The 21204-nt window shown below is 45.1% G+C and overlaps 1 protein-coding gene across 2 annotated transcripts in view; it reads right to left on the minus strand.

Annotated features, from left to right (window-relative positions):
• The window catches only part of LOC147683385 (glypican-5-like), a 1567690-nt gene that overhangs the window by 372492 nt on the left and 1173994 nt on the right, over nucleotides 1–21204 (minus strand). For both annotated transcript variants that reach the window (XM_086943808.1, XM_086943807.1), the window contains one exon: nucleotides 2242–2362. In XM_086943808.1, coding sequence (XP_086799934.1) covers nucleotides 2242–2362 — 121 coding nt within the window. The remainder of the gene's footprint in view (nucleotides 1–2241; nucleotides 2363–21204) is intronic.

Here is a 21204-nt window from a genome sequence, read left to right on the forward strand (position 1 = left end):
TAGCTGAGATATCTAAAAAGGCACTTTTAATAAGCGCTGGCTCAGCGTGGGGATCCAAACAGATGGCCACCTCATCCCTAGTATTACTCAAAGTGGTGGCAAGGAATCTATTATGGTCAACCTTCTGCCATTTGATGGTGCACCCATTGTTATTCGCCAGCAGTGGCTGGAAACGCAAGGTCTGGGAAACCTTAACACATAAACTAAGCCCCATACTACATGACAAGACCGCATATCACTATACCCGGTAAATATACGATCACAATCCTCTATCTGACTGGTTAGGTCATTAGTAATTAGGATATAATCAATTGTTGAAGAACAAACATTACTCAGGAATGTTAGTGTCAGCTCCCCTGGGTTATCCCCCAATTCATGAACCATCCCAAGATCTAGTTTAACCAATAAGTTATTTAAAGCAGAACCATAGTCATCGTCAATCAATCAATCAGGGGTTCATATAGGGCACTACTCACCCGTGAGGGTCTCAAGAGGCGCCGGGCGGGGGGGTGCTTGTGCCTAAAGCGAGTCAATGGCTCGTCCTGTAAGTCCCTCAACCCACAAACTGCTTTACCATTGATAGGGTAATAATGAGCATTAAAATCTCCCGCCCAAAAAAGACGAATACAATTAGGATGATCCATAAATATTAGCTGGATAGCCATATGCAGATGAGCAACCACCTGGAGACTCTTCCTATCAAAATAGTTATTATAAAAGTTCATGATTAACAGGTCCCAATCTTCATGGATATCACATATTTTTTATTTATTTTATTTAATGCGATTTTATATAGCGCAAACTTTACCTGAAGGTGTCAGAGCGCTTTACATAAGAACCAGTTGCAAAACATAAGGACTAAGGATGAGTTGTTAACAAACTTAATCACCATCCCAAGAAGGAAAACGACCTTTACAATGCAGTCAAAACACTGCAATACATTTACATGTACGGTGTGTTAACGTGTGTGTGGGTGTGTTAGTGTGTGTGAGGGACAGTGTTGGACTGTACAATGTGTATGGTGACAAGGGAAGATAATGTAAGTGAGTGCAAAATGGTGGTTCACCTCTAGTCTTTTTTGTTTGCTTGTGGACGTGACTACAAGCATGTACATTGTTACTTAGGCCCCTGCCAAAACCTCCAAAGCAATGTCTGGTGGGCTAGAAATCAACATGGCTTCCCTGCTTGCCTAGGCTCTTCCTACTACTGCAGCTGTGCTTCCCTTCCCCTTACAGTGACGAACCAACGTGAAGAGAATGCTGAGAATGGCAAGAACTTGGCAGAGGAAAGACACAAAACCTTAAGGGCTGGGGACCAGCTGCTCCCCCATCCTTCCCTTTGAAAAAGCCTAGGAAGGTGCTCTCTGCCATGAATGGGAAGGTAGCTCATCACTTGGCAGGTAGTGGTTTTCCATCAGCCTCTCCAAAGTAGGATACATCCTGGAGCTCCCTTGACATTCATCTTTACTTTATAAGGACTTTGAGGACTCTCAGTACATTAGTCCAGAGAGATATTTACGAGGAATATGGCCCTGGTGCTTGCTGCTATCCTCCAGGCCTAAGCCTTCACTTTTGAGAAGCGCTGCCCCTACTCCTTGCCGAAGAACAAAAATAAAATTGTACTGCCCAGTGTATGGAGATGGGCAGAGCCTGAAATCTAAGTCTAGCTAACTGAAGCCAGGATGGAAGTCATCTTAAGGGAAGGGAGTGAGCCTTCATGGAGCCATGAGGACTTTGAATCCCTGTTGGCTAGAATCACAGAAGAAACATCTGTGACACCATACTTCAAGGCTGCACAGAGACTTTATAGCACTGCATTATCAGTGAACCACCTGCCACAAACCTGACCCTAGGGAGCCTGTATTGGCTTAGAGTTATCATGAAATGGAGGAAACTATTTAGGAAATGGATAGTCAAGCAAAAAACACTAAAACTTCACAGACTGAGAATGTCAGCATAAGACTGCCAAGCCATGGATATTTTCAACCACTTCCTGCATAAGAACAATCAACACAAGAGATACATTTAACATGATTAATGTTGCACAGCCCCCCTGCTCCATCAGAATTACACCTGTGATTCCACAGATGTATGTGCATCCACAACCCTCTGTTGTGTCGGAGATAAACATGTAATGGGTTGTTGGAGACCCCAGTCGTGCTCAGCTTAATGCGCAGCACTTTCACCAGTATACTGCTCAACAGAACTGATAAAAGTAGATATGTATCAAATTAATCCTTACCTGGGTGAAGTAATGCAGCTTGTCTATCATATTGGTGACTAGAATGTCTGGCCCTCTGACTTTCATCTCTGGATTGTTAATTTGTGCCTTAAGACCATTGGAAACAACTCTGTTGGTGTAACTGCAAAAGAAGGTCAACAAATGTGTTAGAATGAGATGTTTCATGCCTAAAAATCAAGGGGCTTATTTACAAGCCACTTGCGCCACTTTTGCGTCATTTTTCCCCATGTTAAAAATGACGCAAAAAAGTGGCACAAGGGGCTTGTAAATTTGCCCCCAGAGTCCAAACTATTTTAATATTATAGCAAGTAAATAAATGAGAACAATCGGAAAAACAAAAGCTCTTTAGTGCACAAAATACAAAAGCATTGTCCAGGCATATCCTTTACCACCACCCTCCCTGGTAAATCTCTATAAAGAGTTCTCACCTCAGAATTAAAAACCAAATACAAGGTGAGAGTATTCAAATTGGCACTGCGACATACAAAATGGTTACACTAGCATTAACAGAAGCCATCAGATTGTCTGAGGAGTGGCTCTGTCAGTACACCAATAGGCAAGACCTTCCGCTGCATTACAGTTTTTTAGAGACCCATCAGAGGGGAGCCAACAAGCCTTATTACACCTTCGGACTGGAAGAAAGGGGGCTACCGATACAGCATTTATGGACAACGATGACATGAGTTATAAAAATCTTGCAAAATAGCAAGCAGCACGCAATGCATATGCTCCTTGTTGGAACAGGACCTTTCTGATTGACTGAGGCAGTACTCCAGCCAGGCAGAACCTACCACTCCCATCATGGGTGGGTGATTACATACACTTTATATCCTGTGCACAGTCTTGTGTAGCTTGGCACTTGAGCATTCAGGCTTATTACAGAGGCAATGTGTAAAGCATTGGCACAGCACTCACAATTAATACCTTGAGCACCACAAAAGAGACTTCACAAGTGATATATGTATTCAGCACACAAAATAATCAACACAACATGAACAGCATGTATTCTGGGGCATAAATTACACTTGGAATTATTACTAGCAGTACTAGACCCAACAGTGTTCCAATGACCTGGCAGTTCTTATAATTCAAGACCACACAGTTCAAGGGTGCACCCCGGGTCACAACGATATCAGAAATTTGTACATACACAGAATTTTACCACTGTTTAGCAGCACTGCGGGTAGAGGTTGCGCGGGAAAAAATATTGTCAATTGTAATGCTCTTTTGACAGGAAATCAACCTATCAAACAAACTGCCGTCCGATGTCCCCCACACACACACACACAGTCACTCGGCCCCAATACGCGGTGCAATAGATATAAGACAAGTCTGTATATAGCTCACTTGCATACATATGCACTTAGCACCCTAATGCGGTGCATCTGATACCCAGCAGGTCAATTAATTACATATTGCAGGCCCCATGTCCCAAGCCTCCCTCCGCCATCCAACTCACCCCGAGTATCCAACACTCATGAATTGGAGACACCCCAACCTCCCCCGGGCACTAGGCCGCAAGTGGCCGAAGTCACTCTTAGTCAGGGTCCCAGGGTAGCAGGTGGGGGTAGGCAGCAAGGTCAATTAGGAGGCTGTTGGCAAAAGGGATTTGGCAGCCACTCGAGAAGTTCACCCACAGGATGTGGAGCAGAAGCATGCTAAGGACGATAGTCGGTCACACCAACGGGGTTCCCAAGGGCCTTCTGGCACCAGCCCATTTCTGCGAAGCACATAGGGGTTACACAGTCTCTTGACCCACTTCCGATCTTTCTCCGAAGCATTCCTCAAGCCCATACAGTCACGTAAAGGAACAGTTGAAGAATGGAGAATGAAGCAGGGGACCTCTCGGATGGAGGAGGCACCTCGTCAAGAACACGTTAATCAGAGTTGTACCAAGGCAATCTGGGCACAAAGTCGCCATGATACGGGTCACACCAGACCGTTCTGGTCACACACAACAAAGAGTTGCAAATTACGTACCTCCCTGGAAATGAGGCAGAACGTCCAGTGCACGTCGATATTGGCTGCACCAGACAACTCCGGTCACACACAAAATGAAGAGCTGCAAATTCTGTACCTCCCTGGAAATGAGGTACAACGTCCGGTGCATATTGATATTGGCCACACCAGACAACTGCAGTCACACACACAATGGAGAGATACGAATTCCGTACCTACCCGGAAATGAGGCACAATGTCTGGTGCTCATGGATATTGGTCGAACCAGACAGTTCCTGTCACACTCAGAGGTGCAAGTTCAGCAATGCCTTACAAGGTAGAATGAGGCATTAGTACGGTTTGTACCCACCTCCGAGGGTCGCAACCTCTGAATCGTACATCGCACACAACGAGCATGCAGTAGGCGTGTTGCACGCAAGAGATGCAACAGGAACGACGAAGCAGGCCACGCTGGGTCCCGCAACTGGTGAATCTGCTCATCACCCATGAGATGCTTATGCGTGCCATGGTCCCCATGATTCGGGGCCCACATGCCTTAGATGTGGGCAAGACTTCGGGGTTTCACACTAGGCAATTTAGTCTCCAGGCACAATTCTTAGTTCTATGCTCATGCCGTGCTATAAGTTGGGATCCAGCAGATGTTGTGGTCACTTGAGAGGGCACCACTCTTTAGATGTCACACGTAGCTGGTGTGGGTCCCTCTTATGAGATCTTTGATGTCCCTGAGACCTCCAAAAGAACAGGGGGCAAGCTCAACAAGCTCTTGGAGAGCACACTTCAGGGCACCACACAGCAGCAGGTAGTCGGCCCAGGCCAGCCACTTTTCAGAAAGCGCACGTGGTCCCTTTCAATGGCATTAATCCTCCTTGTGCACAACAGAGTCCTCTGCCAATGTGCACCCCATAATTTAAGGTTCTCTGGTCCTACATACCGACAAGAGTATCTCACCCTTTGCTGAAGTATGGCATCAGTAGTTATACTGGAGTGTGCCTTTAAAGTTGGGGGTGGTTCAAAGGGTCTACCTTTGACCCACAGATGTCTCCCCTAAATTTCAGTCCTGTTGCATGAAGCTTTGGAATGCATATCTTTTTCTTTAGTGGGGCCATGACCTGGCTCCAGAGGCCAAGTGTCAAAACCTCTTCCTCCAATCATTCCAGCGGGCCTGCAAATGGCAGATGTCTGTCATTCTAGTTGCATGCCCAGTGTTTTATGGCTATCGCTTGGGAATGCCCAGATGGGCTCCCCTCCAAGTACCAAGGCACACAAAGAGTTTAAGAGCGCAGAAATGCCCACTTTCTAGTAGTGGCGCGGGTTACAACATAGCCACCTTTCCAACTGGCAAAGGGTTGCCGCTGCAAATCCAATGATAGGAAAAATTAAGAGGCTGCTCCACTGCAATCCACTATTGCAGTCTGAAGTGATTTCAACCATTTCCCAATGTTAGCCTATGGGAAGATCAAACCTCATAGATAGTGAAAACATACATGGGTATTCCTCCCTACCTGGGCAAGGGACATGCATGTGTACCTGCCCTGCCTTTCATCTACTACCGGCATCACCCCTTAAGACGTACCCTGAGGGTACTCGGGTCAAATTGAAAGGTACTCTCAGGGTGGCTAGTGACTTAAACAGCCTAACTTGAGTAAATGTGCAATTGCTCTCACCAGCCTGCAATGGCAGGCTGGACACTTATTTGGCACCACCATCGTTGCAAAGCCCACACCAGTTTGCAATGGCAGGCTGAATACATGTTTAGAGACACCATTTGTGTATGTGCACACACCAACCTGCAATAGCAGGCTGGACACATATTCAGGAACACAAGGTATGCACCACTTCCTAATGTGTGTAGGAAGGGTGCGCACACTTTCGCACTGCATTTAGGGTGGGAAAGTGCCCCAGGCCCTAAGGTAACCACAAGAGATTCAGCAAAACCTGGAAAGAGCACGCAGAAGGTTTGGGGAAACGCTACCTGAAGGGTTCAGGTCTAAAATTAATTCATTAGAATTACACTACTATCCTACCTCACACCTGCTGGCTAATCCTTTCAGGTATAGCAGTATCCCAAAGTGGATTCCAACAACGAATAGTTTGATTGATAGTATACTTGTTTGCTTTTGGAAGAGGAAAGGCTGCAGTTGTATTACCTGTTTCTTTACAAAAAATTATCTCTGTTCTTATTCACATTCTACTCTACATTCAGGGTGCTGTAGTCAAACCTATACCTTGTGAAAAATTCACCGATCACTACTTCACTGACCCTCAACTTTTACTGGGTGACCATTTACTTTAGTAACTACTTCTAGCAGCTTAGGTCATTGACTCTTTCAGGCAGACAATTCACTTCTGGAACCTTCCATACCCTGTTCCCAATTGAGTTGTGTAAACTTTGATCAGGCCTTCATTGATCCCTTAGAACTTTAGTTCACGTGGGTGACTTCCCAGCAATCAGGCATGCCATGTAGTCTTACACCTCCCATAACCATGCTTAAGAACAATGGTTAAAGTGATGTTATAGTTAGGAATTGTAATTATATCTTGCTTTACATTAGAAAAAAAAACGTAGAAATTCACTAAAATACAAAGGTTAGAGGGATGTTATAGTTTGGTGAAAAAGTCAACCAAAACACACAATTTTAAACAAACAAAACCACTGAAATTCCCCAGTTATAGTTACCTCAAGTAACTATAACCTACGCCCTAAAGTAACTATAATCCGCACCCCACCATGCACAGTCTTGCAATCATTGATGTAATTTCAGTCATGCTATCAATGATCTCATAGATCATGTCATGAGTGATGTAAGATTACCAATGGAAAAAAGCCCACTTGACCAATTGGATGACTCAATTGTTTTAATTCATGTTACCACTGGACACTCGTGAGACCCTTGGGAACCCAGCCCTCCAAATATACAAATATTCTTGAACCTTTATTTCTCAAAAAACTACTGAGAAGGTTTACACTAAATTTGAAACAGCACTATTTCTGGACCAAGATCTAGCCTCCTGAATAATTTGTTGTAATTACGTTCAGGTCTTTGCATTTAGCCTGTTCCAAAAATCTATGGAAATTGCATGGGGAAATTGCAATTTGGAACACTCCTTTTTCTCAGCCTCCCGCTTAACTGATCACCCCAAAACCTTTGGAAAGTTTTGTGAAAATTAATCAAAAGGCAAGAAAGTTATTAGCAAGTCAAAAAAAGCAAATTCTTATGGAAAGGTAGTCCTAACTATCATATGTATATGTATAGTGGCGGTTGCCAGTGCGTAGTTAAAGTTAGGTCAATGTTTCCACCAGAGTGAAATTTTAGTTTTTCTTAATTTCTTAGCCATCGTTTTACAAACCTACATGAAACTTTGGAACATGGAAAGTTTTGTACTGATCTGTCAAGTGGGGACCCAAAAAAATGGGCAGTTTCGAAAGTGCGATATCCTATTTTAATTCAAAGAGAAACTTTGCTGTCTAATACAGAAAAAATGGCCAAATGAAATAAGACCAAATTTCGCAGAAATATAGAACTTTACTCAGAAACTGTGCTTTTTTTTATTATGTTTAAATCCGTTCAACCATTTTTGAGAAATTAACATATAACCCCTTGTATGCTCATGACGGCTCCCGGCCGTCATGCGTCACGGTGGGCGTTTGCGCATGATGGCTAGGAGCCACCAAATCCCGCCAGCCATTTATTTCTCCCGCACAGCATGGGAAATAAACCCACATCCAAGGGGTTAAAGAGGAGCTCAGTTTGGCATGAAGGGGCAAATCAATAATCATCATCAATGATGTCATTTTACATGTCAAGAGTGATGTAATATGTGAGGTCACAAGCAGTGTATGGCGGGGCTGCAAGTTAAATTTACTCAGTAAATTATAACTTGTGAATTTCAGTGGTTCTTAAGTTATTTTAACTGACATTTTTACCTAACTATAATGTCACTTTAACCATAGTTTTTTTTATTGATATAAATATAGAGATATATAGATATATAGATAGATATGTATGTATAGAAAGATGTTTTGATGTTTGTATATATATCCAAACACTACAATCCTGCAGATCTTCTCACCTCTTCCACCAGTCGGGGTTGGTGCTGGGCAGTGGGGGCAGAGCCCACTTAAAATTCCAAATGCACTCATGTAACAAATCAAGTAAAAGCCCGCACTCCGAGAAGGATAGTCCACACCAATTTTATTGTAATGGCTGACGTGTTTCAACCTGCTGGTCTTTGTCAAAGCCAAGAATGCATCAGCCGATACAATAAAATTGGTGTGGACTTTCTCAGAGTGCGGGCTTCTACTTGTGTTGCAGCGCGAGTGCATTTCAAATATATAGAGCCGAAACGTCATGCGGCTGAAATTGCACGAATAAAATTTCAGCACTTACTTGGTCCGTGTCCGTGCTATCCTTTCCTCTGCAAAGTTCTGCGCGCTTGGTGGAGACGCAGCATTCTGGATATATATATATATATATATTACCTACTGGCGGTCGCCAGTAGGTAGTTATAGTTAGGATCTACTTTCCATAGGAAATCCGCAACATTCTATTGGGAATAACTTTGGCGCCGGTGGACGAATCTTCGCGAATTTCTCCAAGAAAATGGCCCGCTCCGCTCCGCTCCTTCCCCCTGAAAGTTTGGGGGGGATTCATCAAGCGGGGGCCGAGATAAAAGGGGGGTCCCAAAACGTGTTTTCCCCATGTTAATTTCCATAGGGCGGTCGGTTTCACTTTTAGCCCGAACCGCTGAATGAATTTCCACCAAACTTGGCAAAATTGTAGGGACTGGTAGCCCAATGTGCCTTTGCTATGTCTCAAGATATGTGCTCCAGTGGATTTTGAGTAATTTAGGTTCCAAAAAATATATATATCTATGGCAGCGCCCCGGTACGCGTACCAGGGAGCGCCCCGGGCGCGACCCGCGACTTGCGCACGGAAAGCTGATTGACTCTTGGGTGTCTGTAAACATTCAAAACAGTCCGGAGCGGCCGCCATCTTGTGTCTCGGTAGGATCGAGACACAAGAGGTGGCCAAAACAAAGGGGGAAATGACCATAAGGGGGCAGGGTAGATCCCCCCTGACCCTCTAGGTATGATGAGGGGGCTATAAAAGGGCCCCGCAGGGCAAAAAAAAAAATAATTTCTTTTTTCGTTTTGCGCGGGGGGAGCGCCCGGTACGCGCACCGGGGAGCGGACCGGGAGCGTACCATGAGGAAAAAAGAATGACAGAGTTTTTAAAAAATGAAGCCTTTTTTTAGAAATTGGAGGTAGTTCTAAAAAGAACTGTTTTTTTTCTTCTTTTTGTTGTTTTATATATTTTTTAATGTTTTTTGAACATTTTGTACTTTTTTTGGCTTTTCAAAACAGTTTTATATTTTTTTTGTATTTTTTAGGGGGAGAAACAAAAAAAAGGGAATTGAAACTGGCTCAACTGGAGCAAAAAACAAAAAACGGAAAAAATTACTTCTTTTTGGGGCACTTGTGATTGTCACCTGCAAGGACTATGAGCTTTACGCTCTTTTCACCATAGGCGATAAGCTTGCCACATTCTGTACAAGTGATTTTAAAATCAGCAAATCGTGGCTGAATACAAGGCATCATCTCTGATGTTTCTGGTCCCGATTAAGTGGGTTCGTTTCTTTGGGAGGTGGTCCTTGAAGACTGGGGGAGGTTACTGGCCAGTTCCCTGAGCTCTGCACGAGAATAGTTGTTAGGGTGCTTACGGATCATATGTCGAATCATGGTATTGTTACCAAAGGAATACTTTTTGTTTGGGTTGCCCCTTGAGAGTTGTTCCTTACAGATTAGGCAAGTTACCTTGGCCCCATTCACTTTTTTCTTGCCCTCTGGGATTGAAAAAAACTCCCATACAATGTGTGACTTGGGCTTGTATGGGGTATTTTGTTCAGGCAGCCATCTTCCCCCATCCTCCTCTTCCTCCTCCTCCTCTTGTTGACCACAAATGTAATCTTGAGGTGGTCCTCTTGGTGGTTGTGGTGGTGGTGGTGGTGCAGATGCACCAGCTGCTGCTGCTACTGAAGCCATTATATAGATCACAAACGTACAGAGAGGTACAAACAGGTCTTCCTAAGTCAAAGGACAAAGTCAGAATAAGGAAAAAAGGTGGGGTCTTTCATCATTTGGAAAAAAAAACTGTTCTGAACCAATGAGAAGTGTTATTTTCAGGTCACAAGACCAGGGGCTTCATCATTATGAAACCAAAACTGTTATGAACCAATGAAAAGTGTTATTTTCAGGTCACATGACCCGACACGCTTACGCTACGCGCCCCCGGGCGCGCCCCGGGTCGCGTCGCGTAAGCGCGTCGGATGTTTACGTTGCGCGATCGTATTCGCTCGAGTGCTTCCGGGTGCGCTTACGCCATGCGTATCACCCATGCGTATCACGCGGACGCGGCTACGCGATACGTCACGATCATGTTTTCGTTTGCGATATTGGTGCGAACGGGACGCTCCCCGGTACGCGCCCTGGGGCGCTTCATAATACTACGCTTTCCGGGGCGCTCACCGGGGCGCGCACCGGGAGCGCTCCAAGAAAAAAAAATATATATATATACAAACAAAAAAATGGGTAAAATTGTAGGAACTGGTAGCCAGATGTGCCTTTGCTATGTCTCAAGATATATGCTCCAGTGGTTTTTACAAAAATTAACTTTGAAAAAATATATATGGGGCTACATTGGGCTATATATATGTTAGAGCCCAAATGTAGTCCAATGTAGCCCAATGTAGCCCAAAGATGGCCACCAGAGACAAGAAAAAACAAATGTAGCCCAAATATCAGCCAGATGTAGCCCAACTATAGCCCAATAACAGAATGTCCCAGAGTGTTCTAAAGAACAACTAGAGCGCTAACAGTCTTACTTATAAACTGAGACTTATAGTTAGGAATTAGCATTTAAAAAACCTATGAAATTCACTGAAAAAAACATAGGTTTCACACCAGTTATAGTTAGGAATTAGCATTTAAAAAACCCATTAAATTCACTGAAAAAGCCATAGGTTTCACACCAGTTATAGTTAGGAATTAGCATTTAAAAAACCTATTAAATTCACTGAAAAAACCATAGGTTTCACACCAGTTATAGTTAGATGCAAATTTTACTGACATAAAACCATTGAAATTCCACGTTATAGTTAGTTGGACTCACTATAACTTGCGCGTGTAATGCACTGCTGATGACGTCACATATTACATCATTCATGACATGGTCAGTGACATCACTCAAGCTGCTGAACAGATTTACACCAAATTTGACCGAAATCTAGATCTTGGTCCAGAAAGAATGGTTTTGTGTTTTGGTGTAAGTCTGTTTAGTAGTTTGACAGAAATTAAAGTTTGAAAAATGTGTATATTTCACAATGCGGAGGATCCGCAGACCCAACAGATCTCAAAGGGAGATCAGAGTGGCTGCCACCACATCAACCAGGAAGTGATGACTGTCATCACAGGACTTGGGACTCAGTCACGAGTCATAGAACAACTAAAAAAACAGATATAAGGGGCCAAGGTAGGGATACCCTGACCATCGAGATCCAGTGATGGGGTCCGGACCCCACCTGGGGCCAAAATGTTTAATTTTTATTTTGCCAAAGTGTATTTTAACACCTTAGCTGCTGTGGGTTTTCCCGTCCTGCGCTGAAGCTCCAAAATCACCATAATTCATGACGAGCTGGCCTTGTCATCCGCGCACGGCAGGTAAGCGCCATGACGAGCCCAGCTCGTCATTAGCTTCGAAGGGGTTAAGGAGGAGGGTGGCCACGCAGCACCCCTCCCTAAGCATGAAAAGATCATGGGAACCCCATTCCCCAGTGCCACTGGCTTTAGAAAAGGGAGGGGGCATGCAGCCCCCTTGTTGAGCTTTTATTGGCCACAGGTAGCCCACCCCTGGGACACAGCTGTTTTCTAGCCAGCACCTTTGCAAGCAGGGATACTTGTGTTTGTTCCCACTTGGTGGGAGTATTTTTAAAACTCCCACCAAACGGGAGAAAACACAAAGTCTGCTCCCAGTGGGTGGAAGTTTTAAAATTTGTCCCACCCGCTTGGCGCAGACTTTTGATCTGTTTCCCTACCCACACTGAGGCTGGCGTAAGGAGGAGAAATGTCTTTATAACTCCTCATTAGTTACTTTATTCATGTGTGCTGAATTCTGCAGAACACAGACAAAGAAGAATAAGCCTCTAAGAACAGTTTTTGTACAGGAAAGTATCTCTTCCTGCACAAAATCTATTCTTATCACAACACAGTTACTCCTGCATAGTGGTGCAAGGTTGCCAGCTTTGAAGCAAGACTGCAAGTTCGCCAGCACATGGATAGAGGAGAAGTGCGGCATATCTTAGTAAATACAGCACATTTCTGCTCTCTTCTTTGCAAGCAACGCAGCAAAGCAAGTTCCCTTGCTGCATTTCATTGTGTGAAAGTTTAGTAAATCTGTAACACTGACCTTGCACGGAGCCTCCCGAACCCGAAAGTCAGAGTTTTGATGATGGAGAGGAAATATGTGCAAAGCCACATAATTATCCTTAACTCTACAATTGTGGTGGATTATCAGGTTAATGTAGAAAAGCCAGCTGAAAGGCTCAAATGTGCCTGCAATAACTATCTGACTGATTTGCATATGGCTGGGTTTAAAGTGGAATGGCATGGGGTGCAAAAAAGACGAAGGATTTAGGACCAGATCTCTGTACTGGAGTGAATGTTTGACATTGATTACCATCCATCAATTGTGCTTTTTGCACTTGTCACTCCGAGTGGGACGGGTATGCCCAGACATGGGTCCAGTGCTCTCCATGCCACGGGAGTCAAGCTAACCTGGCTGATGAGGGGTGATACCCCGAAACCGGTCCTATGATGCTTGTTTCCAGTCCAGGGAGTACCTGGACTGACAGTTCAGGCTGGACTGTTCCCATGGGGAACAGGGGCAAGACTGATTTGCATATGGCTGGGTTTAATCTGGAATGGCATGGGGATCAAAAAAGCGAAGGATTTAGGCCCAGATCTCTCTACTGGAGTGAATGTTTGCCATTGATCAGTATTCTGTCCATCAATTTTGCATTTTAATAACCATCTATGCACACAGTGAAGCTGACCGCTTTGGTTTCAAGTAAAGCAGACTCTACCTTTTATCTTCCTAAGCCTGACAAAATCGGTAACATTGGTGGGGTAATATTATATATGGCCGACTGCTAAGCGCCAAGAATGTGGCAGCTTGTGGTGTGAACTCCATAAAATATTAACATAATTGATCTAAGAATTAATCAAGGCACTTTGAACCAAACCTATTTCTATTAGTCAGCAGAGAAGGTAGGCGGCAGCTATGATTCATCTTCTGCGAAATTGGCAGGAAGAATGCACAGTAATTAAAGGTTCTGCGAATACATGCGGGGTTCAGGAGCCATTCCAAGCCCGGCAAAGCTGGCTCTGCCATTTAATCTTTTGAGATTGATACATTTAAATTAACACTTATTATTAACAGCACTTAAAAACCGAAATATTAAGCATGGTGTCATTATAATCACAAAACTTGTAAAAACAGAGCTGGGAATCGTGAATATATTCAATTGCAATGGGCGAAGTTGCACAATTATGTCTACTCTTCATTTGTGAAGTTATTATTACACTTCTTCAACTGTACCCACTATATCACGCGGCTGAGATCTAAAAGCAGCAAGATGAAAAACATGCTAAAAGTTGGTTTTGAGGAAGAAAACCACCATCGGAAAATTCTACTGCAAATTTGAGAATGTGAATTCTACTGCAAATATTTTTGCAGGGGTCTTTGCTCTGCAAGGCTGTGCATAGAACACAAATTTTGCAAAAAGTGCAAAATTTTTGCATATCTTGAATGTCAGTTTTGCAGAGAAAATCAAGTTTTTCCCCCTTAATTGAACCGAGATTTTCTTTCTTTCTTTCTTACACTGTATGTTATTGATATACTTTTGATATATGCCTAACAGGTTTAAACCATCATGAAGTTCTGCTACTTAACCCCTTCGCTGCTGATGACGAGCTCAGCTCGTCATCAGCCACGGTGGTCGTGTGCGGATGAGGAGCTGAGCTCGTCACGTAACGCTGCTTTTTAGGTCGAAGGCCTAAAAGGCTGCGCTTGCGCAGACTTAGGTCTGAGATTTAATGACTCTCAGTAGCGCAGAAGGTCCCGCCTCCCTGCCCTGTCTGTCCTTCATTGGCTGGCTTCCTAAACGGAGGCCAGCCATTGGAGGAGAGATCAGTCACTCCGATGAAGCCCCGTCCTTTTCGGATTTGGGGGCGTAATTTTTGATGTTCTTTAGACAGTGACGTCGTCCGTCACTCAGAACATCAAAACCACGCCCCCAAACCCGAAAAAATTTCGGAGTTGCTGCCGCCATTTTGGTTCACCGGTTGAGGAGTCCGCATCTCTGCTTTCCTTCCCTCCCCAGTCAGTCCGGTGTAGTTCGGGGTCATATTTCCATGCCCCTGGCTCACTTCGGTTCCCTGCGATCCCCCTTCCAAGTTCCCTTCTGCCCAACCCGAGAGCATGCCCCTGGCTCACTTCGGTTCCCTACGATCCCCCTTCCAAGTTCCCTTCTGCCCAACCCGAGAGCATGCACGGCGAGAAGCACAAGTACTGCAGCGCCGCCATTTCAGCGAGGGTGAGGAACAATTACAAGGTGAGTTCTTGTCATGGTTGGCTCTGCTGTTTCAGTAGGAATCTCGGGGGCTGCTGAGGATGAATGAACAGCGCTGCTGCACGCACTTTGCTATCCGTGTATCTCCGAAGACACACATGTGTTAGGAACGCGACCCCCACTCCTGACTGGCCGATGTTAAGGAGACTATGGGGCGAGCAGCCAATGGAGAAAAGTGCAGCTGCATGCACCTCGGGTGCCCCGGGGCGTACAAACACCTCGTGGTTAGTGAAACTGTACATAGTGTATGCTCAACAAATTCCATGAGCACTGAGTGTGTCGGGAATGTAGTGACTGGGGTCGTGAAGTGGGTGGGGGGAGGCCGCATACCGTGTGAGAGATCGCAGTGGGATTTGGCAGTGGCAGAAGGCAATGAGTACATCCATGCCCCTGGCTCACGTCGGTTCCCTGCGATCCCCCTTCCAAGTTCCCTTCTGCCCTTACCGCTGCGGCTCGAGTGTGCCCTCCCTCCCGAGAGCATGCACGGCGAGAAGCACTAGCACTGCAGCGCCGCCATTTCAGCGAGGGTGAGGAACAATTACAAGGTGAGTACTGTGTGTCGGGAATATAGTGACTGGGGTCGTGAAGTGGGTGGGGGGAGGCCGCATACCGTGTGAGAGATCGCAGTGGGATTCGGCAGTGGCAGAAGGCAATGAGTACAACGGCACCACTGTGCTCTGAGGCGCGGAGATACCACTGTCTTCCTGTGTCCTACTCCATACACGAGCAGGTCTCAGTGGCAGCGGTGTCGGCAGCAGCCATTTTGGTGCAGAATCCCTGTTAATGATAGCAATAGTACTTCCTGTAAGTGCATGTAGTAAATGTTATCCCACAGCAACTCACTGAAGGCTCAAAGTACTTCTATCAATCAGTGCACCTGCCCTGCTCACGGACACTTATTTTATCAACCGCAGAGAATGAGAGGCTGAGCGGGAACCTGTCATCAGCAGGACCACAACCCGCTATGCCTCCGTACCCTATATCGTATGATGTGATAGATATGGGATGAAACACTATAATATGATCTGATCTGAAAAAAGCTTCCTGCCAATGAAGAAAGCGTTGGATTACAAAATAGCACTTTCTTATGACACCCACATAAAAGTCTGATCCCACCTGTGCTCCCCTTCATTTTACAATGGCTTTCTTTTTCACAGTGTTAGGTATCAACCTTTGGCTTACAAAATGCGTCATTTAGTGGAAATATATATTTACACATTTTATACATGTATGCGCTGGGTTGGAGGCTGTGCCTGTGTGCTGCAATACTTTGCACACACCACAAGTCACGTAACCTTTTCAAAGGTGCTCGTTTTCTCTACCTCGAGGTGCAGAGGCTGAAAGGATGAGCCGGTTCTGTCAGGGCTCGAAGTGCAGACAGACCAGGCCCACCGGGGACTTGCTGCTTACACACAATCCTCTTCAGCGAGCGCATTAACCCACTCAGCAGTCTTGCCGCCTACAACCACTTTATGGTTTCACTTTTAAGCAGACGGGAAGCTCCGGTGGTTGGCCTCGGATGTGCGTTGCAGAGTCTGCCGGCTCACGAGCCACGGGGAATTCTGCACTTTGAAGGATTTCAGTTATTTAATTATGTATTTTATGTTTAGTGCTTTCGCCCGCCCCTGGCGTCACCCTTCAGCACAGCATGGAAAAATGTGGACGACGCGCCTTCCTAATGTGTGTACTGATAGATTTGGAAAGCGTCTCACAACAGAGCTAATGTGCCACAACACCCCCACATACATTACAGAAGAAGGGAACCCCGCCATTTTAGAGACCCTGGGGAAATTAACAGTTTAGTAAACAGTGATTCTCTTAGGCCATTAAGGAAAAGGAGTATTTAAAAAAAAAAGGGAGAATTTCACTCAACAGCCGGCTGCTGCTTCTCCCCGTCCTCTTCGGGCGATGCAGGAAGCAGACTAACCTGAGCCAATAGCAACCCTGCTGTCATTAGCATGATAGCAGTGTCATGATTCGTCGTGATTGCTGTCCCCTGTTTCTTTGTGCTTGCTGACCCCTGTTCCTTTGTGCTTGCTGCCCCCTGTCCCGTCGTGCTTGCTACCCCCTGTTCCGTCGTGCTTGCTGCCTCCTGTTCCGTTGTGCTTGCTGCCCCCTGTTCCTTTGTGCTTGCTGCCCCCTGTTCCTTTGTGCTTGCTGCCCCCTGTCCTGTCGTGCTTGCTACCCCCTGTTCCGTCGTGCTTGCTGCCCCCTGTTCCGTCGTGCTTGCTGCCCCCTGTTCCGTCGTGCTTGCTGCCCCCTGTTACGTCGTGCTTGCTGTCCCCTGTTACGTTGTGCTTGCTGTCCCCTGTTACGTTGTACTTGCTTGTGCTTGCTGCCCCCTGTTATGTTGTGCTTGCTGTCCCCTGTTACGTTGTGCTTGCTTGTGCTTGCTGCCCCCTGTTACGTGGTGCTTGCTGCCCCCTGTTCCGTTGTGCTTGCTGCCTCCTGTTCCGTTGTGCTTGCTGCCCCCTGTTCCGTCGTGCTTGCTGCCCCCTGTTCCGTCGTGCTTGCTGCCCCCTGTTCCGTTGTGCTTGCTGCTCCCTGTTCCGTCGTGCTTGCTGCCCCCTGTTCCGTCGTGCTTGCTGCCCCCTGTTCCGTCGTGCTTGCTGCCCCCTGTTCCATCGTGCTTGCTGCCCCCCGTTCCGCCGTGATTTAACGATTAAGCTATTGGCATTGTAAATGACAATGCCATTTATTTATGATTTAAAAAAAAAAATGTCATGTGCAATGCTAATAGCTCTACCTTTAATAATGCCGAGACCATTGCATTGTAAATGCTTGTTAAAAATTGCCGCACACAGCGGGAAAAGCCGCCGCAGCGATGCGGCTAGATGAGATAAAGTTGCGAATCCCATCTTTGACGGTATTCTGCACAGTGCACTAACTTTTGGGCATTTTTGGGCTCTGTTTCCATGTAACAGGCAAGATAGCAGCTTCGATAATTGGATAGTTGTTATGATGTGTATATGACGTGCTACTATTCCGTGCGTTGTAAAATACCTAATAAAAGTATTCAAACAGAAAATAAATTTTCACTAAGAAAATAGAGCTCAACAACGTTTCACCTGGCCCAGAAGAAAAGTCCTGTTACATTTATGCCCTATTGTTTAAGGGCTTTATTAGGAGTCTGGCAATCCACAGGCAGCCAGACTCTCAGGGCACAGTGGTGACGGTCTTCCAACCCCCCCCTCATTACAAACAGGGCTGTCAGGCCGCCCTGGGGCCACTGCAACGGCCGGGATCAGAGATCCCTGGCAGTGGCGCAACAGAATTGAGGCTCAACATGCTTGGCTGGGCCGCTGCAGCCCTGCCAAGCGTATTATGAGTTCCCTCACCGCCACAGTTTTCATGGCGGTGCGACCAACATGAAAAGTGTGGCAGTGAGAAAACAAAGGGGGGTAGCCCTACTGGGCCCCCTTTTGCCTCACGCCATGTGGATGCACACAGTCTCTGCACGGTGGGACTGCAGCGGCCCACGCAGGCCAGGTACTTCCTTTGACCTTCCCATTACGATGCCTATTTCAAAGGCACCGCCCTGGGAACGCCAAAGAACCGCCCGCCAGACAGAAGAAAACCCCTAATCAAGTGGGCAGTTTGTACACGGGTATGGCGGTGTGGTCTGCATCGCCAAATTCATAATAAGACCCTATGTTCCTGCTCGGCCTGTATGGATGATGATACATAAATGGAATGAGAAATGTGAAATGTTGGCTGTGTGAGCCATTTGAGGTCTGGAGGCTAAGTAGAGACGTGCATGCTCCTGGCGGGGTATCCTATTCACCAACTTACATCATATAGATACTTCCTGGAGCATACATGGAACTAATGTGATAAAGAATGATCTTACACGAGTTGGTGAGCCTTCTGTCGTGACTATTCAAGATACCCCTTTACAACACTGGGGACACAGAACAAAAGGCATAAATGTAGTACATCCCCATTCCTTATAAGAACAACATAGATGCAGAGCCAATAGTGTTTCAACATTCAGTTGTGAAAAAGGTAAACAGGTAGACTTGGGTATCTGTGACATGAGAGTCACAACTCTTCCCAGATATTTCAACCATCTGTGAAGGGACTCCATCTTACTGATAACATTTCTGTGTCATTTTCACACTATCCACATATCGCCTTCTGTGTTGTTCCAAGCAACTTAACACTATTTCCTTCTTTTATAACCCTATCCCTGTGCATGCTTCGTTGCTTTGTAGGTAGGTTTATGGTCTGTAGGTACATATATACATATAGAACATGCAGGCCACCTGAAGATGAATATCAAAGAAGAAAACATGAAAACAGGAACACAGGAGACATCACATGCTGGCTGACACCAAGGCTGGCTAAGTACAACTTAGGAGAAACTCAAGTCCTCCAGTCTGACAATGTGATTTCTATCACTCAAAAGAGAAGCATACTCATTTATGGGTAAAATAACTGCTGCCTCCAGGGTGGAAGATAGATCTAAAGGAATCGACAAGGCTTCCCTTCTCTCCTCGTCGATTTTTGGTAGATCATCCTACAATGTGACCATCAGGTTTAGTTTCAAGCTCTGCTTAAGAACCAAACTGAATGGGTGCTACAGGGTGACTGAAAACAAGATATCACTCTAACTGATTTAGAGTGTGGTCTGCAAAAGAAATCTTCAGAACCATGATGAAAGTTACCAGACTGCTGAAAGCACCACAGGGCCATACCAGTGGCAAATTCTTGACTACTGGGTAAGATGTCCCCTTTCATGGACACTCTTTGATGACCTCCATGGCCCAGGAGAAGTATTCAGTGTACATGTTCGCAACTAATAGACCTGACCGCAGGGTATCTCGTGTGCCCATACTCGGGCCTCTAGTCTGAGGGGCTGCTACCCTTCTCGTGAGGTTACATAGGCCCTGGGCACAAACACTTCCATTTTACATGTTCATGTTTAAAATTGATATTTGTTTAGGTGATGACTTCTAACACACATATGTTTATGTGGCCTAGTGAGATAATGTACTCAGAAATGATTTTCTTAAAGTTACAACTCTTCGTAGGCATATTATCTAGCCGTAGAACATTCTGTATAAGGACTTAGTACACTGCGCAAAACGTAATTGTTTGTTGTCTGTTCGGCAACAGCTCTGGGTGGATAGAATCAACAATTACAAAAGAACCAGGGTTCATAAACGGAACACATGGGTCCAGTTTATTATAAAAACTGCACTCTGCCTCTGTTTAGATAGAGGAGCATCTAGATGGATTGTCGAAGGCCACACCATGTCTGAATTATAGCAAAGCTGAATTCCAACACCATCCTGAAGAGGATGGCGGCATTTCTACACTACTACCTACTGCAAGCAAAGTAATGCCGTAACAAAGTTTAGGAAGAAACACTTGCTCCTGGTCCAATCAGTTGTAATCACTAATGATTTACCATTATTCTCATTCAAAAAGGGTCAGATTATAAAGGATCACTTAGTGTGTGCTTCTATACTGAAAACTACATCTTCAGACTTGGCCTCAACATGGGGCTTTAATAAGACTGTAGACCATTTTAAATGTGGATATTGAATAATGTGTGACTCCACCTCTAACACAAAACAGTTTGTAAATGGGAACATTATGTACATTCTAAAGGATCACACCAACTGCAACTCACAGTGTGTTGTCTACCATGTCTGGTGCCCCATAATTTAATTTATGTGGGCCAGACAGTAGAGAAGGTTACGTCACATCTGTCACAACATAAGAGTTGCATACATTGTAAGACTATGACTGCGGCTTTGGTTTCACATTTTTTAGAACTTAACCATTCACCTGGTGACATCAGGTGGCAAATCATCAAACAAGTACGAAAGCCACCCAGGGCTGGGACATACGTATGATTCTGAATAGAGCGGAATGTCGTTGGATTCTCAAATGTGACAGTATAAACGTAGGACTAAATACAATGGAAGAGTGTGATTCTGCAGTTGCACTAAAAGCATGTTTCCTTCTGACACAGAAACCTTTCTGATTCGGCGGTCTGTTTGCTTAGGATTGGTGTTCATTATTTGCACATGAGTGCTACATTGTGTGACGTATCTTGAACCCCCCAATTCACAATTCATTAATTTGTTTGTACTGGCAATGCAGTTTGATTTTTAACTTACTTATTTAATTATGCATTTATACTTTTCACCTTGGAGTTCTTTGTATTACCCAGACAGATAGTCTGTTTTCCATCTTTATTGAGATTAGTACTACTTTAAACGCTGTTTGAGTCTTGGCATCTTCTTTTGGCGGCCTGAAAGTGTAATGTTGCAGAAGTACGAGGTGAACTTCGTTCTCCTGTAAGTC

Source organism: Lissotriton vulgaris, chromosome 11 (assembly GCF_964263255.1).
Source record: "Lissotriton vulgaris chromosome 11, aLisVul1.2, whole genome shotgun sequence".
Classification (NCBI taxonomy): Eukaryota; Metazoa; Chordata; class Amphibia; order Caudata; family Salamandridae; genus Lissotriton; species Lissotriton vulgaris.